This window comes from Quercus robur, chromosome 9, assembly GCF_932294415.1.
Source record: "Quercus robur chromosome 9, dhQueRobu3.1, whole genome shotgun sequence".
Lineage (NCBI taxonomy): Eukaryota > Viridiplantae > Streptophyta > Magnoliopsida > Fagales > Fagaceae > Quercus > Quercus robur.
Window position 1 is genome coordinate 52,042,751 of NC_065542.1, and position 25,255 is coordinate 52,068,005.

Here is a 25,255-nt window from a genome sequence, read left to right on the forward strand (position 1 = left end):
TGGATTATAGGTGCCTAGCTTGTCCTTGCCCCTCCTCACTTCAGGGCAAGAGCGAGACTAGTTAGATGACAAGAGGGTAGGTTGGAGGTATTTTGTCATCCTAAATGAGGTGGCTTCGCATTAATGAGGTAGAAATGAAAGTAATCATGATTGTTAAAATAAAAAAATAAAAAGTGTTTTGAGATATAATATGTACAAAATATAAATCATAGAATAATATATATAATTTTAAATTATATGTTTAACTAAAATATATATATCGTTTCTTAAAAAAAAATAAAAAAAATAAAAAAAACAAAACCAAAACATATATATACACACACATTCGGTATGTAGAAAACCTGTGAACAGATTCATCAAAGAAAAAAAATCATCAAATATAACAAAAAAAAAAAAAAAAAAAAAAACCTTGTACACTATACAGTATTGCGAGTTAATGTTCAATCAGGGCCAGTCAATTTCGAGCATTCTTGTTGGGCTCTTTTAGTGTTGTCGGCCTTTTATTGTTTCATATAAAGTTGGACTTAAAGTTTCTAAAATTAAATCCAGATCTGAATTTTGCGATCAATTATAAGAGCACTAGCATCTGAGGATGTAAATATATATATATATATATATTTTTGCATCTTCAAACACCACTTTATCTATTTTACCAACTCATTTTACAATTCATCCAACATCCAAGCTCTTATTTTTACATACAACCCAATAAATAATATAAACTACCTAATAAAATAATAAAAAGTAATCTTCTCTCTCTTTCCTCCCACTATCTTTTTCTCTTCACACATAACTACAAGATTATTTTTTTTTTTTTTTTCTCTTTACAACCCATGAACAGTAAGGTTGCATATATGCAACCTTAGCAAGGTTACAAATTTTTTTAGGTATATAACCTAGATGAAGTGGGTTTTGAGTGTCTTGAGTTGTAAAATAGCAACTAGGAGGTGTTTACACCCCCTAATGCTAGTTCTCTAATCAACCTAGAAAATATATATTTTCAACAAAAAAAAAAGGGGCCTAAAATTGAATATTTACAAATTTAGGAATGGCCACGGACAAAGCAAGATCACTTTGGGATGGGAGTGAGACAGGTCAGAAGGCAAGGGGGCAGGTTGAGGTACTTTACCATTCCAAATGAAGTGGTTTTAACATTAATGAGATAAATATGAAAGAGAAATGAAAATAACAACAACAAGAGTGCAAAAGGAAAGGGGAAAAAAAATGTTTTGGGGATGGCAATAGAATATGTACAAAAATTTATTACAAGAGGATAGGTATAAAAAAATAAATTATATATATTTTAAATATTTATTAAACAAAAAACATATATATATACACACACATTCGGAGCATTGCAGGTTAAGGGGAATTTTGGCCAAAATGGCCCATTAGCATTAATTTTTGAAATATTTAGTAACAGAGCACTGTTTCGGAAATAATTAGGGAAATACCACTTTTTCTGGTACTCGAGCTTGGTGAGCTCGAGTACCATGTTTTTTTAATCCACCGTCGCCCCATATTCAAGGAGCCCTATAGTGGCGTTTTTAAGCCCTATAGTGACGTTTTCGGGCCCTATAGCGGCGTTTTTAAGCCCCCATACCAGGTTAAGGGGCCCGTAGTGACGTTTTCGGGCCCTATAGCGGCGTTTTCCTGCAAAATTTTTTTTATAAGTCCCCATAACAGGTTCAAGGGGCCCTATAGTGGCGTTTTTAAGCCCTATAGTGACGTTTTTGGCCCTATAGCGGCGTTTTCCTGCAAAATTTTTTATAAGTCCCCATAACGGGTTCAAGGGGCCCTATAGTGGCGTTTTTAATCCCTATAGTGACGTTTTCGGGCCCTATAGTGGCGTTTTTTTTTTTTTTTGAGAAGATGTTTGACCAATGAAAAGATGGTACTCGAGCTCACCATGCTCGAGTACCAGAAAAAGTGGTATTTCCCTAATTATTTCCGAAACAGTGCTCTGTTGCTAAATATTTCAAAAATTAATGCTAATGGGCCATTTTGGCCGGGGAATTTTTGTCATCCCTGTTTACGTTGACACTGAACAAGTGAAGTGGGCCCCAAGTCAAAAGGGTGTAAATTGGGGCAATTCAATTTAATTAGGGCCAATCAATTTCTAGCCTTCTTGTTGGGCTCTTTTAGTGTTATTGGGCCTTATGTTTGATCTTTTTTAGTTTGGGCCTAAGTATGCTTGAATTTTCCTATCAATCACATTGAGTCTATAAAATATACTTTCAAAAAAAAAAAAAAAATTCTAGCCTAAAATTGGAAACTGAATATTATAAACAAGGGTAACTTGCAAAAACTTTCCTTTTTAGTTTAGGAAAGTGATACTTTGACCCTTAACTTAAGGGAAATGACACTTCCATCCCTTAAGTTTTGAAGGAAATCAATGAATTAATCATTTTGTTAATACTAGTAATAGAATATTTTAAATTTTGAAAAATTGGTGAATTGTTTGTGTAGTAGTACTGTAAGAATTTCAGAGGGAAAGAGAGAATTACTAGAGGTACATGGCCTGTAGATCTACTAGGAGTTGCAATAGGAATTGTTTTTTTTTTTTTTTTTTTTAGGTTTGATGACAAGAAAAATAATATTTAATCTTAAAATCTTTCACTAACTATGGCTAGGTTTGGTTAAATGGAATTTTTTCAAAAATTAGAATATTATGTTACTTTTATTATAAAATGATTAATTTATTGATTTCTTCAAAATCTCAAATAATTGGAGACCAAAGTGTCATTTTTTTAAGTTTAAGGGAGGAACAACTTCTCCAAATCTTAAGATAGGTTTTTGTAATTTACATCCAAAAAATATATATATATTATATATATATATATATATATATATACACACATATGTCAAATTCCCAAAGGCCTAAAATTCACAAATCCGGTCCAAATTCACAATGGAGGAAAACTTTTCAAGAAATGAAAAATATCGCGCATAAAATGACTTATTTTATTTGAATAATTATTTGTAGCAAGTGTACATACACTAACTGGGGACAACCCGAATAGTATAGCAACAAACCATGCAAGGATAGAAGGACTTGTACCACTCCCTCACATCCAGAGTCATCTATTTTAGAAGTAAACTATATATGACTTCGAAAGGTAGTGTCACTTTGACTCTTTGAGAACTGCATGCATATGTGTTTTTGGCAAACTTAGGGTACGTTTGGTACACTGAATGTAAATTACATTAGGAATAGTAATCTTTATTACTGGAAATAAAAAACATTGTAATGGAATAACTATTACTATTCATAAGTTTGGTTGTTACATATGGAAAGCTTGTAAAAGATGATGTATAAGGAAAGTTTATATTTTTAGAAATATATTAATTTTAAAACCTATTATATACACTAAGGAATAGCTATTACATCCATTTTAAAGAGGAATAGCTATTCTTCAACTTAAAGAATAGTTATTTAAATGTAATAACTAATCCATGTAGTAAAGATGCAACCAAATGACCGAATTGATATTACATATGAATAACTATTCCATTACAGAAGTTATTACAGTGTACCAAATGTACCCTTATTGGTTACTGCAATGTTGATTAGGCCCTTAGTGATAGCTGGGAATGTGGCTTTCTGCAGAGTCGGCAGACATGGAACTCGGATCCTTTGGTGTAGTGCCAGAAACGCCGAGAGGGATTTTGGGTGCCTGGCAATTGTGGCATTGAGTTTGAGGGCTTGACCAAAGCTGGGATTTTTGGCTTTGTGAATGCTGGAGTTGCATCCAAAATGTGGCGAGCTGCTAGCCTCATTTCCATGCTTGAGAGTGGCAATGCTAAAACCAAAGACAAAATGAAGATATGCTTATAGAAAGCCATGGCTAGCTTATACGTTCTTCTTTTTTTCTCAATTAAAAGATTGAGCAACTTCTATATAGCATGTGTTTTTTAGTAGCAGCACATACCAATTGGGTTTTTATAGAGAGAATGTGTATGAACTTTGAAGACTCTTAAAGATTTTTAAAGCAAAATTGTGAAGTTAATGAGTTGTCTCCACGGAATGGTTTAGAAAGGATTGGTTAAATAGTTTACCTTCTTCTCTTGGATTGGTTGCAACTTCAATTATAAGCCAAGTTAGACGAATGGCTTCAACTCACGTAGGGCACATTATATATTAGCCCATCGTCTATATATATATATTGAGAAAACTATCGATGGGTCCATTTCATAGTTCAATTTTATAATTGTACAAACTTAACTTGATCCTTTGAAGCATTTGAAGCGTCTGCCATTTTTTTTTTTTTTTTTTTTTTTTTTTTTTTTTTTTAATGTTGTTAGAAGGAAATGGTTGACGTGTTCATATTGTGTTGGTGCGAGTGCACTGAAGTTAAGCCCTACCCTTGGTAGAAATCCCTTAAACTTCTTTCATATGATATATTTCTGCATATTTGTCTGTTATGGGCGGATTATCTAAGTTTTAGGTTTGGCTGGGGTGATTTTGGGAGAGATGGAAAAGTGAAAGAGAAAAGTAGAGATAAAATAATATTTTCATGTGTTTGGTTGTGGGAGAAAATATGAGAGAAAACTAGTGAGGCCTTAGGGTTTTCTCTCCAAGCCCACCAATATGCAATATGCCAAAACCAGGAGAAAATTAGAGAGAAAAGGAGGAACAAAAAGTTCCACCCTTTTGGAAACATTTGTCTTCTTCTTCTTCTTCTTGTTTTTTTTTTTTTTTTTTGGTTGAGTTATTATCTTCTTTTTCTATTAATTCTCATTTGTTTGTTTGTTTTTTTTTTTTTTTTATACATCTGTTTTGGCTTTTTTTCCCACTAAAATTTTTTAATTGAGCTCTATCAACAAGCTCTCACAAATTCGTATTAACAACTTCATCTTCTTCATTGCACTCTTTTATTTTTCTCTTTGGGCCGGTGCTTTTGCTTAGCCATAGTGTGACTCCCTCTACCTCAGATATAACCAATATTTAATGGGATTCTTCCCACTCTTTCTTGGGCTCTTCATGAATTACTAAAGCCCAGATCAAGAATTTGTCTTGAATTGAGTCTAATTTCATGGGGATCCTAGCTCGGTGGGAAGTGGGATTTTCACTATTGGGCTGAGTGTAATTAGTATTTTGGGACTTTTTATTATTATTATTTTTTTAAGGGAAGTATTTGGCAATTTAAAATGTCTATTAGTTCCCCCTTATTTATGAGAAACTAAATTCTAAAACCACAATCAGTTTTACATTTATTTTCACAACTATTTGATATGGCTAACTGTGAGTAGTAGAAAAAATATGGTGGGCCCATGTGAAAATAATAAGCAACCAATTACAGTCTATCACATTAAATAGTTGTGAAAATTGATGTGTAATTTTTTTTTTTTGATACAAGATAGAATTCTATTCTAGCCTAATCTAAGTGTATATATGTGTAAATCTCTCTCTTGGAGACTTGAACCCCAACCCTTGCCCTCCACCCTCCACAAGCACTTATACTTGTGAAGTGACCATCGTACCAAGGGTGTGCGGTGGTGAAAATTGATGTGTAATTGGTTGTGATTCTAGAATAACTCAAATTATTAGGTCAACTAGAAGTAGAGGTGGCAAACGGGTAGGTTGGGTCGGGCAAGGTTCAGGTTGAAAATTGGTTCGGGTAAAAAATAAATAAATAAATAAATAAAAGAGTAATTTTAAGTAGGTTAAAAACAAGCCGGGTCAATCGGGTTGCGGGTTGGATTGGGTCAACCCATATTTTTCACATGAATTTTTTTATTGAAAAAAATATATTTATTTGCGACTTGGTAAATCATGTAGCAAATTACTTGGTGTGAAATACATAACTTGGTTTGAATTCACGACCCATATCAAGAAAGAGCTCAGGTTAACAAATTAATACTTGATCGTTAATTATTAAATTATACAAATCCTAACATTTCTAATCAAAATAAATAGCACAAACACAAAGGAGACTAGTCTACTCTTTGAAAATCTAAAATTAAAATAAATAAACAAGTTTCACTACTACACAATATTAATATTCCAAAATATAAAACAAAATTACAAATAACTAATTGGCCAGGTAATTTGACAAAGAATAAAAACATATAAAAAAATTAAAAACTTTAAAACTAATCTAATATCTTGAAAAATAATCTAATAGTTGTGTTTGATACACTGTAATTGGCACTCTATTAAAATATACATCAAAATTTGATTGTAAACTTATTTAAACATGGTCATATTATGTTATTGATAAGCAATATACACTCCAAAAAATATCATCTTCTATTTTTAAAAGCCTTTTATTTTTGGCTATCAACTGTTAGAAAACATGCCTAAGTATCTATAATTTGTACATAATTTCATTGATATACTTCGGGTTTACTCTTTTTACACTATGAATACTTTTCATACATGTCTATAATTTCAAATATATGTGTTAAGTTTACTGCAACTAAATTATCTTGATATATGCTTTGTCCTTTAATATCTAAAAATCTTTACTTATCGCGTTATTGAAGCAAGAAAAATGCCTTAATCATCATCTTTCAATTTGTTTGCATGCAACAAAATAAAAGTCTCAATTGTTTTCTTAAGACCATTATATTTGAATGGCATTAAATATAAATACATTTTTTTAATAGCGTAATTCAAAAAAAAATTATTTTTATTTGAAAACAAAATCATGTGCATTTATATTTATTAATTGAGTTTGGGTTTTGCAATGTAAAGCCCATAACAAAAAAGTAAACCAACTATGTCTTAATTTTATTAGTATTTTACCATAAAAAATAAAAATTTTTAAAAGGGACAATTCACAAGTTAGTTGGGTCAGGTCAAGTTGACCCGAAAAAAATAGGATGGGTCAAGGGTCAACCCTTTTTGTTTGAGTCAAAAATAAAATAAAATATTTTATTAAGATTATATTTCTTCCTTTAATTAAAAAAATCAAATTCTCTCTCTTCTTTTATTATTTTTATGAGTTTTTTATGTTATTTTAGATGAAGTGATAAAAAAAAATAGAACATTTGATATTGGATGTATTGTAAAGTGAGGTGGTAAAATAGATAGAGTAGCTTTTTGAGGTGCTAAAAACTAAAATTTTTAGCACCACTACTGTGAATACTCTAACTTCAACAACAACAACAACAACAACAAAATCATAGCCAGTCTAGTATTAAAAAAAAAAAAAAAAAACATTATTTATTTTTTGTTTTTTTCCTGTTGGTAAATGATTGCATCTCTAATATATTTAGAAATAACAATTTTGAATATTTATAATCTATATATATATATATATATATATATATATATAACCGAAACCTCTGCTAGCACCACAATTTTCCACGTCAACACAATATTTAAAAAATAATAAATAAAAATAAAAACATTATAACACCTCAAAACCCTAGCAACCTTACCCTCAAAACCCTAGCCACCTTACCCCTCTCTCAAATCTCAAAACCCTAGCAACCTTACCCTCAAAACCCTAGCCACCTTACCTCTCTCTCAATTTAATAAATATAAAGCCACAGTTTCTGCAAACTCTCCCTCTCCAAACGTAAATATCAAATTCAACCCCTTTAATTTCTCTTTATATTTTTGAGGCTTCTATAGAGTTATAGTGAGTTATGCTAATTTTGTTTTGTGTGTGTGTGTGTGTATAGATGGTCATAATACTCCGGTATTTCAAGAGAAGTTTGTGTTTTCGTTAATTGAAGGCCTTAGAGAGATAAGTGTTGCAGTTTGGAACAGTAATACAAAAGACAATTTCATTGGCAACAGAAAGTAATTACTTTGTCTCATATTTTTGTTTTTTGAATTGATTTTGTGTGCTTTTTAGACCCTTTTGGATCAATTTTGTTAATTAGGTGTTTTTTTTTTTTTTTTTTTTATAGAGTCCAATTTGGAAAGGTTCTTTCAAAGGGTTACGACGACCGCACTTGGTATCTGTATACTAATAGTGGGGGATAAATGCTATAAATTACTAACCCTTTTAAGTGTATAATCTGTTTTTAAAATTATCTATAATATTTTGTCCTCTGAAAATTTTATCTCTTTAATTTTATTATATTGTGTTTCTTAAGCTATAGACAGATTTTCTTTGTTTTTTATTTTCAATAATAAATCATTTTATTGCAATACCGATAATTGTTTGAGAAATCCAATATGTTCATATCTCTATAGAATAGAGAATAGTAGAAGCCAATTTTATTACAACTACTTAAATTGAGTTGACTTAATTCCGTACAATTACAAAGTATAGCATGAAAGATAATGGAATTAATTGTTGTAATTTTTATTTTCTTTCCATGTTTTGAATTTCCATGTTTTTATTGTTGATGAGAAATTAAGGCTCAGTTACACAATATGTGTAAATTCTTCAGAAGGCTACTTTAAATAGTAAGTCAATACGTCTCTTACATTTGGGTATTAGTTAGAATTATTTTCAAATGATTGTACCAATAAAAGTGAATGTGTATAAATTTTGTTTAACTATCCCGTGCATCGCACGGGTTAGCGACTAGTTTTTTAATAATATATGAATGTTTTTTTTTTTTTTCTGGCTCCCGGTAGCTTAAAATGTTGGGTTCGTACTGCTTGGCAATTGTGGCATTGAGTTTGAGGGCTTGACCAAAGTTGGGATTGTTGGCTTTGTCAATGCCGGAGTTGCATCCAAAATGTGGCGAGCTGCTAGCCTCATTTCCATGCTTGAGTGGCAATGCTAAAACCAAAGACAAAATGAAGATATGCTTATAGAAAGCCATGGCTAGCTTATACCTTTTTTTTTTCTTTATTAAAAGATTGAGCAACTTCTATATAGCATGTGTTTTTGATTGGCAGCACATACCAATTGAGTTAAAACATTATAGGAGAACGTGATTGGTAGTTGCTGAGGGTATTTTATGGTCAAGTGACACGTGGCTATAGTACAAGAATGCGATTCAACCTTATAATGAGGGTTCTTTAATGACCCAAAATTTTCTTGCGGCTAAGTGACATCCTAGTGGCTACTAGGCCCAAGGCCCTTTTATTAAAAGCCCGCATCCCTTTATGAAAAGATCTTATCCCATATTATAGAAAGATCCCAATTTTATATTAATTATTGGTTTCTTTTAAATGGTTATTCAAAAAATTTCCCTCTTATTATAGAATTTCTAAAATATTAGACTGTTAAGGTTGAGTGTAGCTGGATTCGAGGTCAGCTGGGGCTCCAAGAATTGAGGAAAAAGAAACAGAGAAAGAGAAAGGAAAACAAAGAAAGAGAAAGGAAAAAGAATTGGCTTCAGATGGTATTTGCTTGCTTGCATTTTCAGTATACAATAGCCTCTCCTCTTATACACCAACTTCCAGCTGTCAATGACATCACAGTCCTCTAACTAACTTCTAACTATCCTGGACTGACTAACTAACTCGTTTAACCCATGACATCACAATTCCCCCTTTACACTATACACTACAAGTCTGTCACATACACGTACCTGATATAGGCACTTATGCACTTACTGATATAGGCCATATGCACTTATACTACTTACACTACCAATACTACCATAGCCTTTTCAGTACTACCATATACCATCATACAAGCACACAGAACCATACCTAACATGGACCGATTGAAACCTGAACTATTTGAAAAATAAAATTTTGTAAATATCTCGAGTCATCAATGATAATTAATTTTTTCGAATTACTTAAAATTTTAATTTTCATAAACGGGTATTCTACATGGTAAGTTGTTAACATTAGTCACCCACTAATCTCTTATTTGGCTATACATCGAGCAATCTCTATCCCTCTTGAATAGTTAGTTTGAGAAGTTTTATGCGTGAACTATGATATATATATATTTGATTCTCTATATAAAATTAATCTTGGTTTGGTTAATTAATTCATCAAATTAGGAATTCAATTTATCGAATTAACCTTATTTTGGTTAATATTAAATAAATTTATTTAATTGATATTTCATTATAAAAGGATCATTTAAATTTACTGCCTTAGTCGTCAAACTATATCAAACCAGCCATGACTAGAATACCATATATCAAATATATTTAACCACCATCTCACATGGAAGTAAATCCCTTGCTTGTGGAGACCCAAGGGTGTTTGTGTGTTTGACATCCTTTATTGGGTGGTCTAAGTCATGTCAGCTTTCACTCTAGGGAAGTGATGGTGGCTTAGTGCCAATTGATGAATAAGGGGTCACGTGAATGGCTAACCTGGAAACAGACACCTAATGGTGGAGTACATACAAGACATGAGAAAGTGAATCTTGTTGACACCGATGTGTAATTCTGAAGGCTACTGATGCTTTAGTTAGTGACCTTATTAAAGGAAAATCTCTCTTTTAGAATAGGGATTTTTCGTACCTCATTCTGGTGGAAAAACTGTAAATTTATAAAACTTGACGATCGCACATGTTACTCTTTGATGGGCATTGATTTTGGCATACTCTAGTCATGGGCAACGATCTTGACTTTTGTCTATTGTTTCATGTGAATGTAGCTTGTGTTTTAATTGTCTGACTTTTATGCTAATTGTAGTACCACAAGCTCACTTAAAACTCATTTGGATTAAAGGAGAGTAGAGTGGAGTAGAGTAGGTTCAAAATAGACTAATTTTAGCCAAATCTACTCTACGTACTTTATTCTACTCTACTCTCCCTCACTCCCTCACTCCCTTTCAATCCAAACAAACCATTAGTTGTTGGATCATAACTTTGATGTTCCTCTCATTGCTAGTGTATCGGGGATAGTTGTGTAGTGTTCTTGTGTTCAAATTAGGCGGGTTGCTTATGCACAGTGGGCTAAGTCCAAACCAAACCTTCTAGGCAGAAAATCAAGTTAGACAATCTCCTCTGCATAAAAAATGAATACCAAGATTGTAAATCCATACCAGTTCATAATTTTATAAAAGAAAAATATTTTATCCCGTTTGAGCTCAAAGAGATCAACTTAAACCCAACCAATTATTCTAGGATTAATTACAAATTATTTCACACTTTTTTGCCACAATAATATATCATTAATGTTCCTCTCATCACTAGTGTACCGGGGATAGTCATGTAGTGTTCAAATTAGGTGGGTTGTTCATGCACAGTGGACTAGTCCAAACCAAACCTTCTAGGTGGAAAATCATGTTAGACAATCTCTTCCGCATAAAAAATGAATACCAAGATTGTAAAACCATGTCAGTCCATCATTTTATAAAAGAAAAATATGTTATCCCATTTGAACTCAAAGAGATCAACTTAAACCCAACCAATTATTCTAGGATTAATTACAAATTATTTCACACTTTTTTGCCACAATAATATATCATTAATGTTCCTCTCATCGCTAGTGTACCGGGGATAGTCATGTAGTGTTCAAATTAGGTGGGTTGTTCATGCACAGGGGGCTAGTCCAAACCAAACCCTCTAGGCCGAAAATCAAGTTAGACAATCTCCTCCGCATAAAAAATGAATACCAAGATTGTAAAACCATGCCAGTTCATCATTTTATAAAAGAAAAATATGTTATCCCATTTGAACTCAAAGAGATCAACTTAAACCCAACCAATTATTCTAGGATTAATTACAAATTATTTCACACTTTTTTGCCACAATAATATATCATTAATGTTCCTCTCCTCGCTAATGTACCGGGGATAGTCATGTAGTGTTCAAATTAGGTGGGTTGTTCATGCATAGTGGGCTAGTCCAAACCAAACCCTCTAGGCAGAAAATCAAGTTATACAATCTCCTCCACATAAAAAATGAATACCAAGATTGTAAAACCATGCCAATTCATCATTTTATAAAAGAAAAATATGTTATCCCATTTGAACTCAAAGAGATCAACTTAAACCTAACCAATTTTTTCTAGGATTAATTACAAATTATTTTGCACTTTTTTGTCACAAATATGATGTGGTAGAGTGTGAGTGGTGGATAAAAATTTGTGGGTTTATTGAGTAAGTGATAAACAACTACTCATACTATATCACCTCAAGGTTGTAACATAGTTTGGGATCCAAAAATCACTTTTTGACCAATCCCTTTCTATCCGAATCTTAAATGACCGGCAACCTTACCTTATTTTATTTTTCTAAACACACAACTTGATTGCTTACTAGGAGTCTGTTTGAATACCACTTATTTTGTTGAAATTGAAAATTTATTGCTGAAAGTACTATAGATAAAGGTAAAAGTTAGTTGAAATAGTACAGTGGGGCCCATGAATAGTACAAAAAGTGCAGTAGAACCCATAAATAATAGCAAAAATAAATTAAATAGTACAATAATTTATAATTTTCATCCAAATCCAAATGCACACTAAGTCTAAATGAAAATGTCAATGACTTAACAACATGCACAAAGTTGTTCATCAAAAAATCAACATGCACGGATAATCAGTGAAGATTGTGTCCTCTAGTGGCTCTTTGGATTACTGCCGGTATGGTAGCATATGCTAGCTGATTAAGCTATTTAATAAAAAATTAAAAGAGAGACAGAGAGGGATTAAATTAACAGCTATTTGATATCAATAGTACTACAGATTTCCCCATTTTTTTCACTCAATCAAAACTTGTCAAAGTGATTGATTGGGAATGGTGAAAAGAAAAAGTGGTAATTTTATAAAATAGTTCCGTTAACCGGTGTCTTTGTGATAATTATTAATAAACCATTTTAGAAAAATTTTAACACTATTTTTAGTAGAAATATAAAAAGTCGTCAAAATAATTAATTTTTTTTCCAATAAAAAGTTTTTAACAGTATTCTTTAAATTAATGCCTTTAGAGCATCCGTTGGTGGACAGAAAAATGTTGAGTAATTATTTACAGATAATAAAATTGAGAGTCTTCTTAGACGTATTGATATCTTAATATCTTACGGCTCATTTCATGTCAATACTTATTCTCTTACGTTTCACAGCTGCTGTGATGGTCATGCTAGAACTTCTCATTAGGACAATATTACATTTTTTGCACACTACTCAGTCCAAAGTCAATGGCGTGGAGTTATTATATAAGAAAATCCAATAATCCTAGTTTACTCAATTTTACCATCACCAATTCACCAATTTTACCCGAAGTTCTCGCTCTACTATAAAGCCACCCCAAAAATTTTGAATAGAGAACCTCTATTATCTAGTCCTCTTCTTGTCCTACCTCACACATACACACACACACAAACTCATGTTAAGCTTTTCTTCTGTAACAGAGAGAGTATGGCAGGCAAGCTTATGCACGCAGTTCATTACACTAATTGTGGTGGAGGACCCAGTGATTTGAAGGTTACTTCCATATCCATTTCTTTAATTTTCCTTCTCTCTCTCTTATTTATAAGTTTTGTTTGAGGTTCTTTCAAATTCACAGTTTGAAAATTTTTATGTTAATGTCTTGTAATGGCTGACAAAGAACTTTCAGTGATGCAAGGTTTAGTTTGTGCTTTTTTTTTTTTTTTCCAGAAAAAGAATGTAATGGAGGAAAATGTGTTGGATTAGATTAACTTTATCATTTTTTGGACAATTAGCAATTTATTATAGTGTCATAGAAAGAAGTTATCAGTTCCAATTCTATTTCCACCTAACATTCATTTTAAGGGTCCGTTTAAGATCTGCTTATTTTGCTGAAACTTAAAATTTTTTGCTAAAAGTATTGTAAATAAAGGTTAAAGTTAGTTGAAATAATATAATGAGACTTATAAATAGTATCAAAAAGTGCAGTAAAATCCATGAACAGTAGCAAAACTAAACTGAATATTAAAATAAGTTAGCAAATTAAAATAATTTTTGCTAAACAGACACTAAAAAATCACCACATGTTAGGTCCTAATTAACAATGATAGTTTAAACTCACACATATGAATGAAGAGTGTTAGATTAAATAATTAAATTCATTATTTCATCGTCACAGTTTAAAATGATTAATTTTATGATAAAAACGTTTATCATGTTTTCAGTTTTATTGTCACCCAGTTTGGAGGATTTGAATTTTTTTTTTTTCCTTGTCACCATATTCATTCATTGAGTAGCTGGAAACGTGCATACCCATGTGCACACACTTAAATTTCTCTTTTTTGATCACAAGGGAGGTTTGGAAACTTTGCTAGTTTGTTGGTTACTTGTTTCATGGTTCATCTTAATTTCAAGTAAAGACATGCAATGTTTCGACGTTATAGTTGAAATTGAAGATCACTTTTGAAATTTGAGAAAGGATCAAGTGGAAGACTGATTAAGGTTAAGCCTTTGAACTAAAGAACTAGTCAATGTTTCAAGGCAGAGTTGATGAAACATTGTATCATTGAGCTTGTCACTTTCATTTTTCTCATCTTTTTTCAAGAGCAATAAAGCATTACATAATAAGCTATATTAATTAGCGCATTTTAGTAAGTTTTGGGTCTGCTTTACTGCTTGGTTAAAAAGTGAGGGAATTTTGTTTCTGTTTTTTGGGTATGAGTCCATCAAAATAAACTTAAAAATGTACAAAAATATAACTTTTATTGCAATTAATTTACTAATAATTTAATTGCTGGTGCAGTATGTTGAAGTCCCAGTTCCCACTCCAAAAAAAGATGAGGTTTTGATTAAAGTGGAAGCAGCCAGTATTAGTTCTATTGATTGGGTGATTCAGCAGGGCGGTGTGAAGCCTATGTTTCCTCGTGAATTACCTTATATACCTGGTATTTTTTTTTTTTTTAATTCATTTACCTAGATTTTACTATGTATCTCAGAGCTCATAGGATTAAACTGTTATGTTGTGGTGAATTTAATCAACCATTATTATTCGAGTTCAAATTACTTTCTCTGATACAATAATAAATTATAATTTGTTCTAAAAGTTTAAACAAGTAAGAAAAAAAAAATTAAATGTAACTATTTAACCATTATCATAATAGGTGATGTGTTTCCATACATTCATTTACGTCTATAGGTTCAAGTTTTCTCTCTATTCAAAGTTTTAGTTTGTGTTGTTATGTTGAATTCTAACACTGACTTTGTTAGAATAAATAATTACACAATTTTGTTCTTATCAACTCGAGTTTTTAAGGCGAAAGGGTAATTATTATATATCAAAACAGGCCATATTGAATTTCGACCTGCTCATTGAAGAGAAATCTTGAACTCAAATATGAAGAAAATGCTAGAATAATATTTACATGATTATAAGTTTTCTACTTTCCAAAATTTTTAAGTTTTGGATAAATGGTAATTTATTTGACTTACTTATGACCATCAAATACTGATTAGGAGTATTACCCTAAAAAATGAGTTTTCTTTCTTGTATATTAAATTTATTCAATTGAATGTCCAAGTTTCATGATAGTTAATTGTGTGTTCTAAATTTTCTGGAAGCATTGCAAAATTATTCAATTATATATATAAGTTGATTCAAATGTTTTTTTTTTTTTTAAATAAAATTTATTTCTTATTTTTTAATTTTTTATTATTGATCAAGATATTCTTTGTTGGAATAGGTACTGATATTGGAGGAGAGGTCGTTGATGTTGGATCAGAAGTAAAAAATGTCAAACCTGGTGACAAAGTCATAGCTATGCTTGGTTTTGCTGTTAAGTCCTCGTACTTGTTTCATAAATTTAGTTTATGGGTATTGTTTATTTCACACAATGTGTTACTTTAATTATAAACTGAAAATGTGACCTTAAGTTACGTTTTCAATTTTAAAAATAAAAGTTTGTAACACATTATGTGCAAGAAGTTTTCTTGTTAATAAGAGATTTTATTTTCAATTTCTAAGATTGTTCTTATGGGCTAAAGGGAAAGGGTGTTGGAAAATTCATAATAATGACCTCTACTTTCTGACGTGTAGTTTCCAATTAAAAAGAGGAAACTATAGAATAAAACAATTTTTTTAAAAAAAAATTCTCATGAAGAGGATTACCTTTAAAATGAATAGTTAATGTTACAACTTAGAAGTTTTACAAAAAATATACATGTCGGATAAAAATTCTATATTCTACTTTTAGTATTAAATTTTATGCTTTACATACCAACCCGATCCTGTCATGACATGTTTTTTACTTTCTTTTTCTATAATATAACCAAAGTTTAAAATGAATTAAATATATAAAAAAGGACATGTGATATATTATTATTGGTAGAACATAATGTGAAACACTAAAAATAACACAGAAGATTTTAATTTATACATCATTTTCTGTTATAGGTGAATTGTCTGAGCTTTAAGGAATATATGAAACGTTGGGAAATTGCATATGCATGCATATTAGCAAATCCAATTGTGCTGAATTTATATTTATCTTGATGATTATATGCTTCACCAGCACCATACACACACCTTAGTTATTGATTCAAGTACATCCATCTTTGCATTTTATACATTGACAGAATGGAGGTGGACTAGCTGAGTTTGCTGTGGCTAAGGCGAACTTGACAGTAATTAGGCCATTAGAAGTTTCGGCAGCTGAAGGTGCAGGCATTCCGTCTGCTGGTCTGATGGCTCACCAAGCACTCACCGACTCTGCGGGTCTCAAGCTTGATGGAACCGAAAAGCCCACAAACATTCTCATCACTAATGGCTCAGAAAGTGTCGGTAACTATGCAATTCAACTAGCAAAGCTTGGAAATGCACATGTTACAGCAACCTGTGCACCTGAACACATTGACCTTGCCAAGAGCTTAGGTGCTGATGAGGTTGTTGACCAAACCACCCCAGATGGGCAAGCTCTGAAAAGCCCATCTGGTAAGAAATATGACATAGTGATTCACTGTGGAGAACCAACTTCTTGGTCAACTTTTGAGCCCCATTTGGCTTCAAATGGAAAGATATTTGATGTAAAGCCTACACTTAGTTCCGTCAAGGCTTATGCTCTAAAGAAACTTACTTTCACAAAGAAGCTGCTAATTCCAGTTCTCTTTAGTTGCAAGGCTGAGAATATGGATTTTCTTGTCAAGTTAGTCAAGGAAGGGAAGGTGAAGACAGTGATTGACTCTAAGTACTCGTTGAGCAATTCTGAAGATGCTTGGGCAAAGAATGCTGAAAACAAAATTTTTGGGAGGATCATTCTGGAGCCTTAGGCAATTAAACGTATCACATAAATGCCTCGATTAGTTGCTGAAAAGTTGTGTCTAAAATGTTGTTCAAGGGCCACATAAATGTGTTTGAGTACACTATTGCATTTTATTATGTGTAATTGGTCTTGTATGTTGCTTTGAATTTAATATTGTAAACGTTGATGTTTGGGTTTCATATCCATCTTTTCGTTTTGGTCATGTTTGTTCTTAAACGCAGATGTTGTTTCCAGATATTCATTGCTGAGAATAAGGATATTATTTCACACTATGAGAACAGTTGTAGAATTAATACTCAATTTATAGAAAAGAGAAAAATTGCAATTCTGTTCTCAATGGAGACGAGAAAGTGTGTTCGGTCGGTGTTGTTGGGTCAAGGTTAGGGATTTTTCTAGACCAAACTGAACTGTTAGTTTTAGTTTTTTTTTTTTTTTTTTTTTTTTTTTTTTTTTTTTTTTTTTTTTCTTTATTTAGCCCGAGGATGGCAACAGCAAAAAATAAAGTACTACAAAAAATGCATAATTTTTTCCACAACTACCTTATGTAGTTGACTATGATTGGTAAAAAAAAAAAAAAAAAAAATTAATAGGTTCAAGTGAAAGTGACAAGTAATCATAGTATAGGAAAATTTTGGCAAAAATTATGTATTTTTTGTGGTAGTACAAGAACTTTGACAACTAATAAGGTGGGGTTTGGATTATAGGTGCCTTGTCCTTGCCCCTCCTCACTTTGGGGCAAGAGCGAGACTAGTCAGATGACAAGAGGATAGATTAGAGGTATTTTGTCATCCTAAATCAAGTGGCTTTGCATTAATGAGGTAGAAATGAAAGTAAGTATGATTGTTAAAAAAAAAAAAAGCATGTGTTTTGAGATATTAATATAATATGTACAAATATAAATCATAAAATAATATATATAATTTAAAATTATATGTTTAATTAAAACATATATATCGTTTCTAAATAAAAAAAAAAAAAAAAAAAAAAAAAAAGAAACCAAAACATATATATAAACACACTTTTTTTTTTTTTTTTTTGAGGAGTATATACACACACATTCCGGATGTAGAAAACCCATGTACAGATTCATCAAAAAAAAAAAAAAAAAACCTTACACACTATACAGTACTGCGAGTTAGTGTTCCATCAGGGCCAGTCGATTCCGAGCCTCCTTGTTGGGCTCTTTTAGTGTTGTTGGCCTTTTATTGTTTCATATAAAGTTGGACTTAAAGTTTCTAAAATTAAATCCAGATATGAATTTTGAGATCAATTATAAGAGCACTAGTGTTTGAGGATGTAAAATATATATTTATATATATATATATATATAAATATACATATATATATATATATATATTGCATCTTCAAACATCACTTTATTTATTTTACCAATTCATTTTACAATTCATCCAACGTCTCAGCTCTTATTTTTACATACAACCCAATAAATAATATAAACTATCCAATAAAATAATAAAAAGTAATCTTCTCTCTCTTTCCTCTCACTATCTTTTTCTCTTCACACACAACCACAAGATTATTTTTTTTTTTCTTTTCAACCCATGAATAGTAAGGTTGCATACATGCAACCTTAGCAAGGTTACAAATTTTTTTAAGTATATAAACCTAGATGAAGTGGGTTTTGAGTGTCTTGAGTTGTAAAATAGCAACTAGGAGGTGTTTACACCCCCAATGCTAGTACTCTAATCAACCTAGAAAATATATATTTTCAACGAAAAAAGGGGGCCTAAAATTTAAAATTAAATATTTACAAATTTAGGAAGGCAATGGACAAAGCAAGATCACTTTGGGATATGGGAGCGAGACAGGTCAGAAGGCAAGGGGGCAAGTTGAAGGTACTTTACCATTCCAAATGAAGTGGTTTTAACATTAATGAGATAGATATGAAAGAGAAATGAAAATAATAACAACGATAGTGCAAAAGGAAAGGAAAAAAAAAATGTTTTGGGGATGACAATAGAATATGTACAAAAATTTATTACAAGAGGATAGGTATAAAAAAATAAATTATATATATTTTAAATATTTATTAAACAAAAAACATATATATATATACCAAGGATGTCAATACCGTACCGTACCGGTTTGGCCACCAATACGATATATTTCGGATACCGGTCAATACCGGTGTACCGTTTCGAGTTTACCGCTATTTTATATATTTAATATATGTATATATACACACACACACACACATACTCACACAAAATCTCTATTTACGATAAAACAATACCTAAAAAATTCATGTTTACCATAAAACATTACTTCAATTAAGAACAAATAATTCATAGTTTTAAACTTTAACATCAACTAAAAGAAAAAGGAAAAAAAAAAAAAAGGGTATATTTCATGTTTCAGTCTGGTATCCAATTACCGGCCAGTACAGCCGGATTTCGCCGGTACGGCCGGTATTTTTTCCGGTACGAAACAAGGGGGTCCAACGTACCGGATTGCTGGCCGGTACGATATATTCCAGCCATACTGACCGGTACGGTACGGAATCGATAACCTTGATATATACACACACATTTGGAGCGTTGCAAGTTAAGGGGAATTTTTGTCATCCCTGTTTATGTTGACATCGAAAAAGGGAAGTGGGCCCCAAGTTAAAAGGGTCTAAATTGGGGCAATTCAATTTAATTAGGGCCAATCAATTTCTAGCCTTCTTGTTGGGCTCTTTTAGTGTTATTGGGACTTTTATTGTTTGATCTTTTTTTACTTTGGGCCTAAATATGCTTGAATTTTCCTATCAATCACATTGAGTCTATAAAATATACTTTCAAAAAAAAAAAATTCTAGCCTAAAATTGGAAACTGAATATTATAAACAAGGGTAACTTACAAAAACTTTCCTTTGTAGTTTAGGAAAGTGATACTTTGACCCTTAATGAAAATGACACTTCCATCCCTTAGGTTTTGAAGGAAATCAATGAATTAATTGTTCTGTTAATACTAATAATAGAATATTTTAAATTTGAAAAATTGGTGAATTATTCGTGTAGTAGTACTGTAAGAATTTCAAAGGGAAAGAGAGAATTACTAGAGGTAGATGGCCTATAGATCTAATAGGAGTTGCAATAGGAATTGTGTTTTTTTTTGGCTCCACAAAGTGTTTTTTTTTTTTAAGTTTGATGACAAGAAAAATAATATTTAATCTTAAAATCTTTCACTAACTATGGTTAGGTTTGGTTAAATGGAATTTTTTCAAAAATTAGAATATTATGTTACTATTATTATAAAATGATTAATTTATTAATTTCTTCAAAATCTCAAATAACCGGAGACCAGAGTGTCATTTTTCTTAAGTTTGAGGGAGGAACAACTTCTCCAAATCTTAAGATAGGTTTTTGTAATTTACACCCAAAAAAAAAATATTATATATATATGTCAAATTCCCAAAGGCCTAAAATTCACAAATCCAGTCCAAATTCACAATGGAGGAAAACTTTTCAAGAAATGAAAAATATTGTGCATAAAATGACTTATTTTATTTGAATAGTTATTTGTAGCAAGTATAGCAACAAACCATGCAAGGATCCAAGGACTTGTACTACTCCCTCACATCCAAAGAGTCATTTATTTTAGAAGTAAACTATATATGACATCGAAAGGTAGTGTCACTTTGAGAACTGCATGCATATGTGTTTTTGGCAAACTTATTGGTTACTGCAATAGTGCAATGTTGATTAGGCCCTTAGTGATTGCTGGTAATGTGGCTTTCTGCAGAGTCGGCAGACATGGAACTCGGATCCTTTGGTGTGCCAGAAACGCCGAGAGGGATTTTGGGTGCTTGGCAATTTAGGCATTGATTTTGAGGGCTTGACCAAAGCTGGGATTTTTGGCTTTGTCAATGCTGGAGTTGCATCCAAAATGTGGCGAGCTGCTAGCCTCATTTCCATGCTTGAGAGTGGCAATGCTAAAACCAAAGACAAAATGAAGATATGCTTATAGAAAGCCATGGCTAGCTTATAACTTTTTCTTTTTTTCTCAATTAAAAGATTGAGCAACTTCTATATAGCATGTGTTTTTTATTAGCAGCACATACCAATTGGGTTTTTATAGAGAGAATGTGTATGAACTTTGAAGACTCTTAAAGATTTTTTAAGCAAAATTGTGAAGTTAATGAGTTGTCTCCACGGAATGGTTTAGAAAGGATTGGTTAAATAGTTTACCTTCTTCTCTTGGATTGGTTGCAACTTCAATTATAAGCCAAGTTAGACGAATGGCTTCAACCCACGTAGGGCACATTATATGTTAGCCCATCGTCTATATATATATATATATATATATTTGGAGAAAACTATCGATGGGTCTATTTCATAGTTCAATTTTATAATTGTACGAACTTAACTTGATCCTTTGAAGCATTTAAAGCTTCTGCCAACTTTTTTATTTTTTTTTTTATTTTTTTAATGTTGTTAAAAGGAAATGGTTGACTGTTCATATCGTGTCGGCGCTAGTGCACTGAAGTTAAGCCTTACCCTTGGTAGAAATCCCTTAAACTTCTTTCATAAGATATATTTCTGCATATTTGTTTGTTATGGGCGGATTATCCGAGTTTTAGGTTTGGCTAGGGTGATTTTGGGAGAGATGGAAAAGTGAAAGAAAAAAGCAGAGATAAAATAATATTTTCATTTGTTTGGTTGTGGGAGAAAATATGAGAGAAAACTAGTGTGGCTTTAGGGTTTTCTTTCCAAGCCCACCAATGTGCAATGAAATCCCTTAAACTTCTTTCATAAGATATATTTCTGCATATTTGTTTGTTATGGGTGGATTATCCGAGTTTTAGGTTTGGCTAGGGTGATTTTGGGAGAGATGGAAAAGTGAAAGAAAAAAGCAGAGATAAAATAATATTTTCATTTGTTTGGTTGTGGGAGAAAATATGAGAGAAAACTAGTGAGGCTTTAGGCTTTAGGGTATTATCTTCTTTTTATATTAATTCTCATTTGTTTGTTTTTTTTTATTTATTATTATTCATCTGTTTTGGCTTTTTTCCCACTAAAAATTTTTAATTGAGCTCTGTCAACAAGCTTTCACAAATTCGTATTAACAACTTCATCTTCTTCATTGCACTCTTTTATTTTTCTCTTTGGACTGCTGCTTTTGCTTAGCCATAGTGTGACTCCCTGTACCTCAGATATAACCAATATTTAATGGGATTTTTCCCACTCTTTCTTGGGCTCTTCATGAATTACTGAGGCCCAAATCAAGAATTTGTCTTGAATTGAGTCTAATTTCATGGGGATCCTGGCTTGATGGGAAGTGGGATTTTTACTATTGGGCTGAGTGTAATTAGTATTTTCGGACTTTTTATCATTATTATTTTTTTATGGGAAGTATTTGGCGACTTAAAATGTCTATTAGTTCCCCCTTATTTATGAGAAACTAAAGTCTAAAACCACAATCAGTTTTACATTTATTTTCACAACAATTTGATATGGCTAACTGTGAGTAGTAGAAAAAATGTGGTGGGTCCATGTGAAAATAATAAGCAACCAATTACAATCTATCACATTAAATAGTTGTGAAAATTGATGTGTAATTTTTTTTTTATACAAGATAAAATTCTACTCTAGCCTAATCTAAGTGTATATGTGTGTGAAGCTCCCTCCTGGAGACTTGAACCCCAGCCCTTGCCCTCCACACTCCACAAGCATTTATACTTGTGGAGTGACCATCACACCAAGGGTGTGCGGTGGTAAAAATTGATGTGTAATTGGTTGTGGTTCTAGAATAACTCAAATTATTAGGTCAACTAGAAGTAGAGGTGGCGAACGGGCAAGTTGGGTTGGGCAAGGTTTAGGTTGAAAATTGGTTCGGGTAAAAAAAAAAAAAAAAAAAAGAGTCAATTTAAGCAGGTTAAAAACAGGCCGGGTCAATCGGGTTGCGGGTTGGATCGGGTCGATCCATATTTTTCACATGAATTTTTTTATTAAAAAAAAAATATGTATTTGCGATTTGATAAATCATGCAGCAAATTACTTGGTGTGAAATACCTAACTTGGTTTGAATTCACGACCCATATCAAGAAAGAGCTTAGGTTAACAAATTAATACTTGATCATTAATTATTAAATTATACAAATCCTAACATTTCTAATCAAAATAAATCGCACAAACACAAAGGAGACTGGTCTACTCTTTGAAAATCTAAAATTAAAATAAATAAACAAGTTTCACTACTACACAATGTCAATATTCCAAAATATAAAACAAAATTACAAATAACCAATTGGCCAGCTAATTTGACAAAGAATAAAAACATATAAAAAAATAATAAAAAACTTGAAAATTAATCTAATATCTTGAAAAATAATCTAATAGTTGTGTTTGATACATTGTAATATATTGGCACTCTATTAAAATATACATCAAAATTTGATTGTAAACTTATTTAAACATGGTCATATTATGTTATTGATAAGCAATTTACACTCCAAAAAATATCATCTTTTATTTTTAAAAGCCTTTTATTTTGGCTATCAACTGTTAGAAAACATGCCTAAGTATCCATAATTTGTACGTAATTTTATTGATATACTTCGGGTTTACTCTTTTTACACTATGAATACTTCTCATACATGTCTATAATTTCAAATATATATGTTAAGTTTACTGCAACTAGATTATCTTGATATGTGCTTTATCCTTTAATACCTAAAAATCTTTACTTATTGCGTTATTGAAGCAAGAAAAATGCCTTAATCATCATCTTTCAATTTGTTTGCATGCAACAAAATAAAAGTTTCAATTGTTTTCTTAAGACCATTATATTTGAATGGCATTAAATATAAATACATTTTTTTAACGGCGTAATTCAAAAAAAATTATGTTTATTTGAAACAAAAGCATATGCATTTATATTTATTAATTGAGTTTGGGTTTTGCAGTGTAAAGCCCATAAGTAAACCAACTATGTCTTAATTTTATTAGCTTTTTACCATAAAGAATAAAATTTTTAAAAGGGACAATTCACAAGTTAGCTGGGTCGGGTCACATTGACCCGAAAAAAAAAGGGATAGGTCAAGGGTTAACCCTTTTTGTTCGAGTCAAAAAAATCGAGTTTGGGCCGAGTCAGCAAATTCTGATTTGTTTTGCCATGTCTAATCGGAAGTATCGGTGAAATTGGTAATGTCACCTATGTAAGTGTGACATGGTTTTTTTTTTTTTTTTTCTTTGTGGAGGGTTTTAATTTATTTAATTGTTTTATTTGGATATTTTAATATATATATTTAGGTAAAGTTCAAAGAAAGTCAAATTAGAATTACAAATTAGAGTCCAATTATACACAGTGTGTCTAGATTTATGTGGGGAGCACACCATAATTATCATTCTAGGTGTTCAATTCAAATCTGAATCTATATCTATATATTAATAGGCAATGTTTAGAAAAAGAAAAATTAGAATTCCAAATTAGAGTCTAATTTTGCACCATGTGTCTAAATTTATGTGAGGACCATACCATAATTATCATTCTAGGTGTTCAACTCAGATCTGAATCTATATCTATCTATTAATAGGCAAAGCTTAGGGAAAGTCAAATTAGAACTCCAAATTAGAGTTCAATTTTGCGTCATATGCCTAGATATATATATATATATATATAGGGTAATTCTATCATACCCCTTTTTTTGAGTTGGGGGGGGGGGGGGGGGTTATGGTACCTACTAGTTAGGATGGTGGGTAGGGTCTGAGTCAATAAATTTGTATTAATGACTTTATATTATTGAGTGAGGAGACCACTAGACATTAATGAGATGGTCCTCTGAGTGGACTAAATAATTTCTCATCAAGTTGTACGACCTCTAAAACTTATCAAGAAAAAGTTTTATATATGTTATAGATTATAGACAATAAACTTAAAAGAGGTAGGAAAGAAGAAAAAAAGTTCCAAGTTATAGGCACAATAACACATGAAAAAAAAAAAATTTTAATGCACAATATGCATGATAATATTGTATGTTTATCTTCTTTGATGCACCTTTTTCTCTCTTTTTTTGAAGATCTTAAATGGATAAGTGTATTATGTTTTTAAATAAGCTTGGGAACAGTTCCAACTTGTAACAATGTGAGTGGTTTACATCTTCCTAATCACAACGAAAAAACCTATTGGCATGTTTGGATTGAGAGAGGAAGAGGGGGAGTAAATAAAAATTAGAACAAAACTAATCAGGTTAAGGAATGGAAATCTTGCTCTTATAAACTTGCAAGACCAATTCACATC

General features: G+C 31.5%; 1 protein-coding gene across 2 annotated transcripts in view; it reads left to right on the plus strand.

Annotated features, from left to right (window-relative positions):
- The window catches only part of LOC126699018 (chloroplast envelope quinone oxidoreductase homolog), an 86,344-nt gene that overhangs the window by 36,881 nt on the left and 24,208 nt on the right, over window positions 1-25,255 (plus strand). The window contains exons 2-5 of one of the 2 annotated variants that reach the window (XM_050396567.1): window positions 13,238-13,254; window positions 14,501-14,642; window positions 15,438-15,529; window positions 16,330-16,528. The exons of the other annotated variant lie outside the window; for it this stretch is intronic. Coding sequence (XP_050252524.1) covers window positions 13,238-13,254; window positions 14,501-14,642; window positions 15,438-15,529; window positions 16,330-16,528 — 450 coding nt within the window. The remainder of the gene's footprint in view (window positions 1-13,237; window positions 13,255-14,500; window positions 14,643-15,437; window positions 15,530-16,329; window positions 16,529-25,255) is intronic. 2 annotated transcript variants of the gene reach the window in all.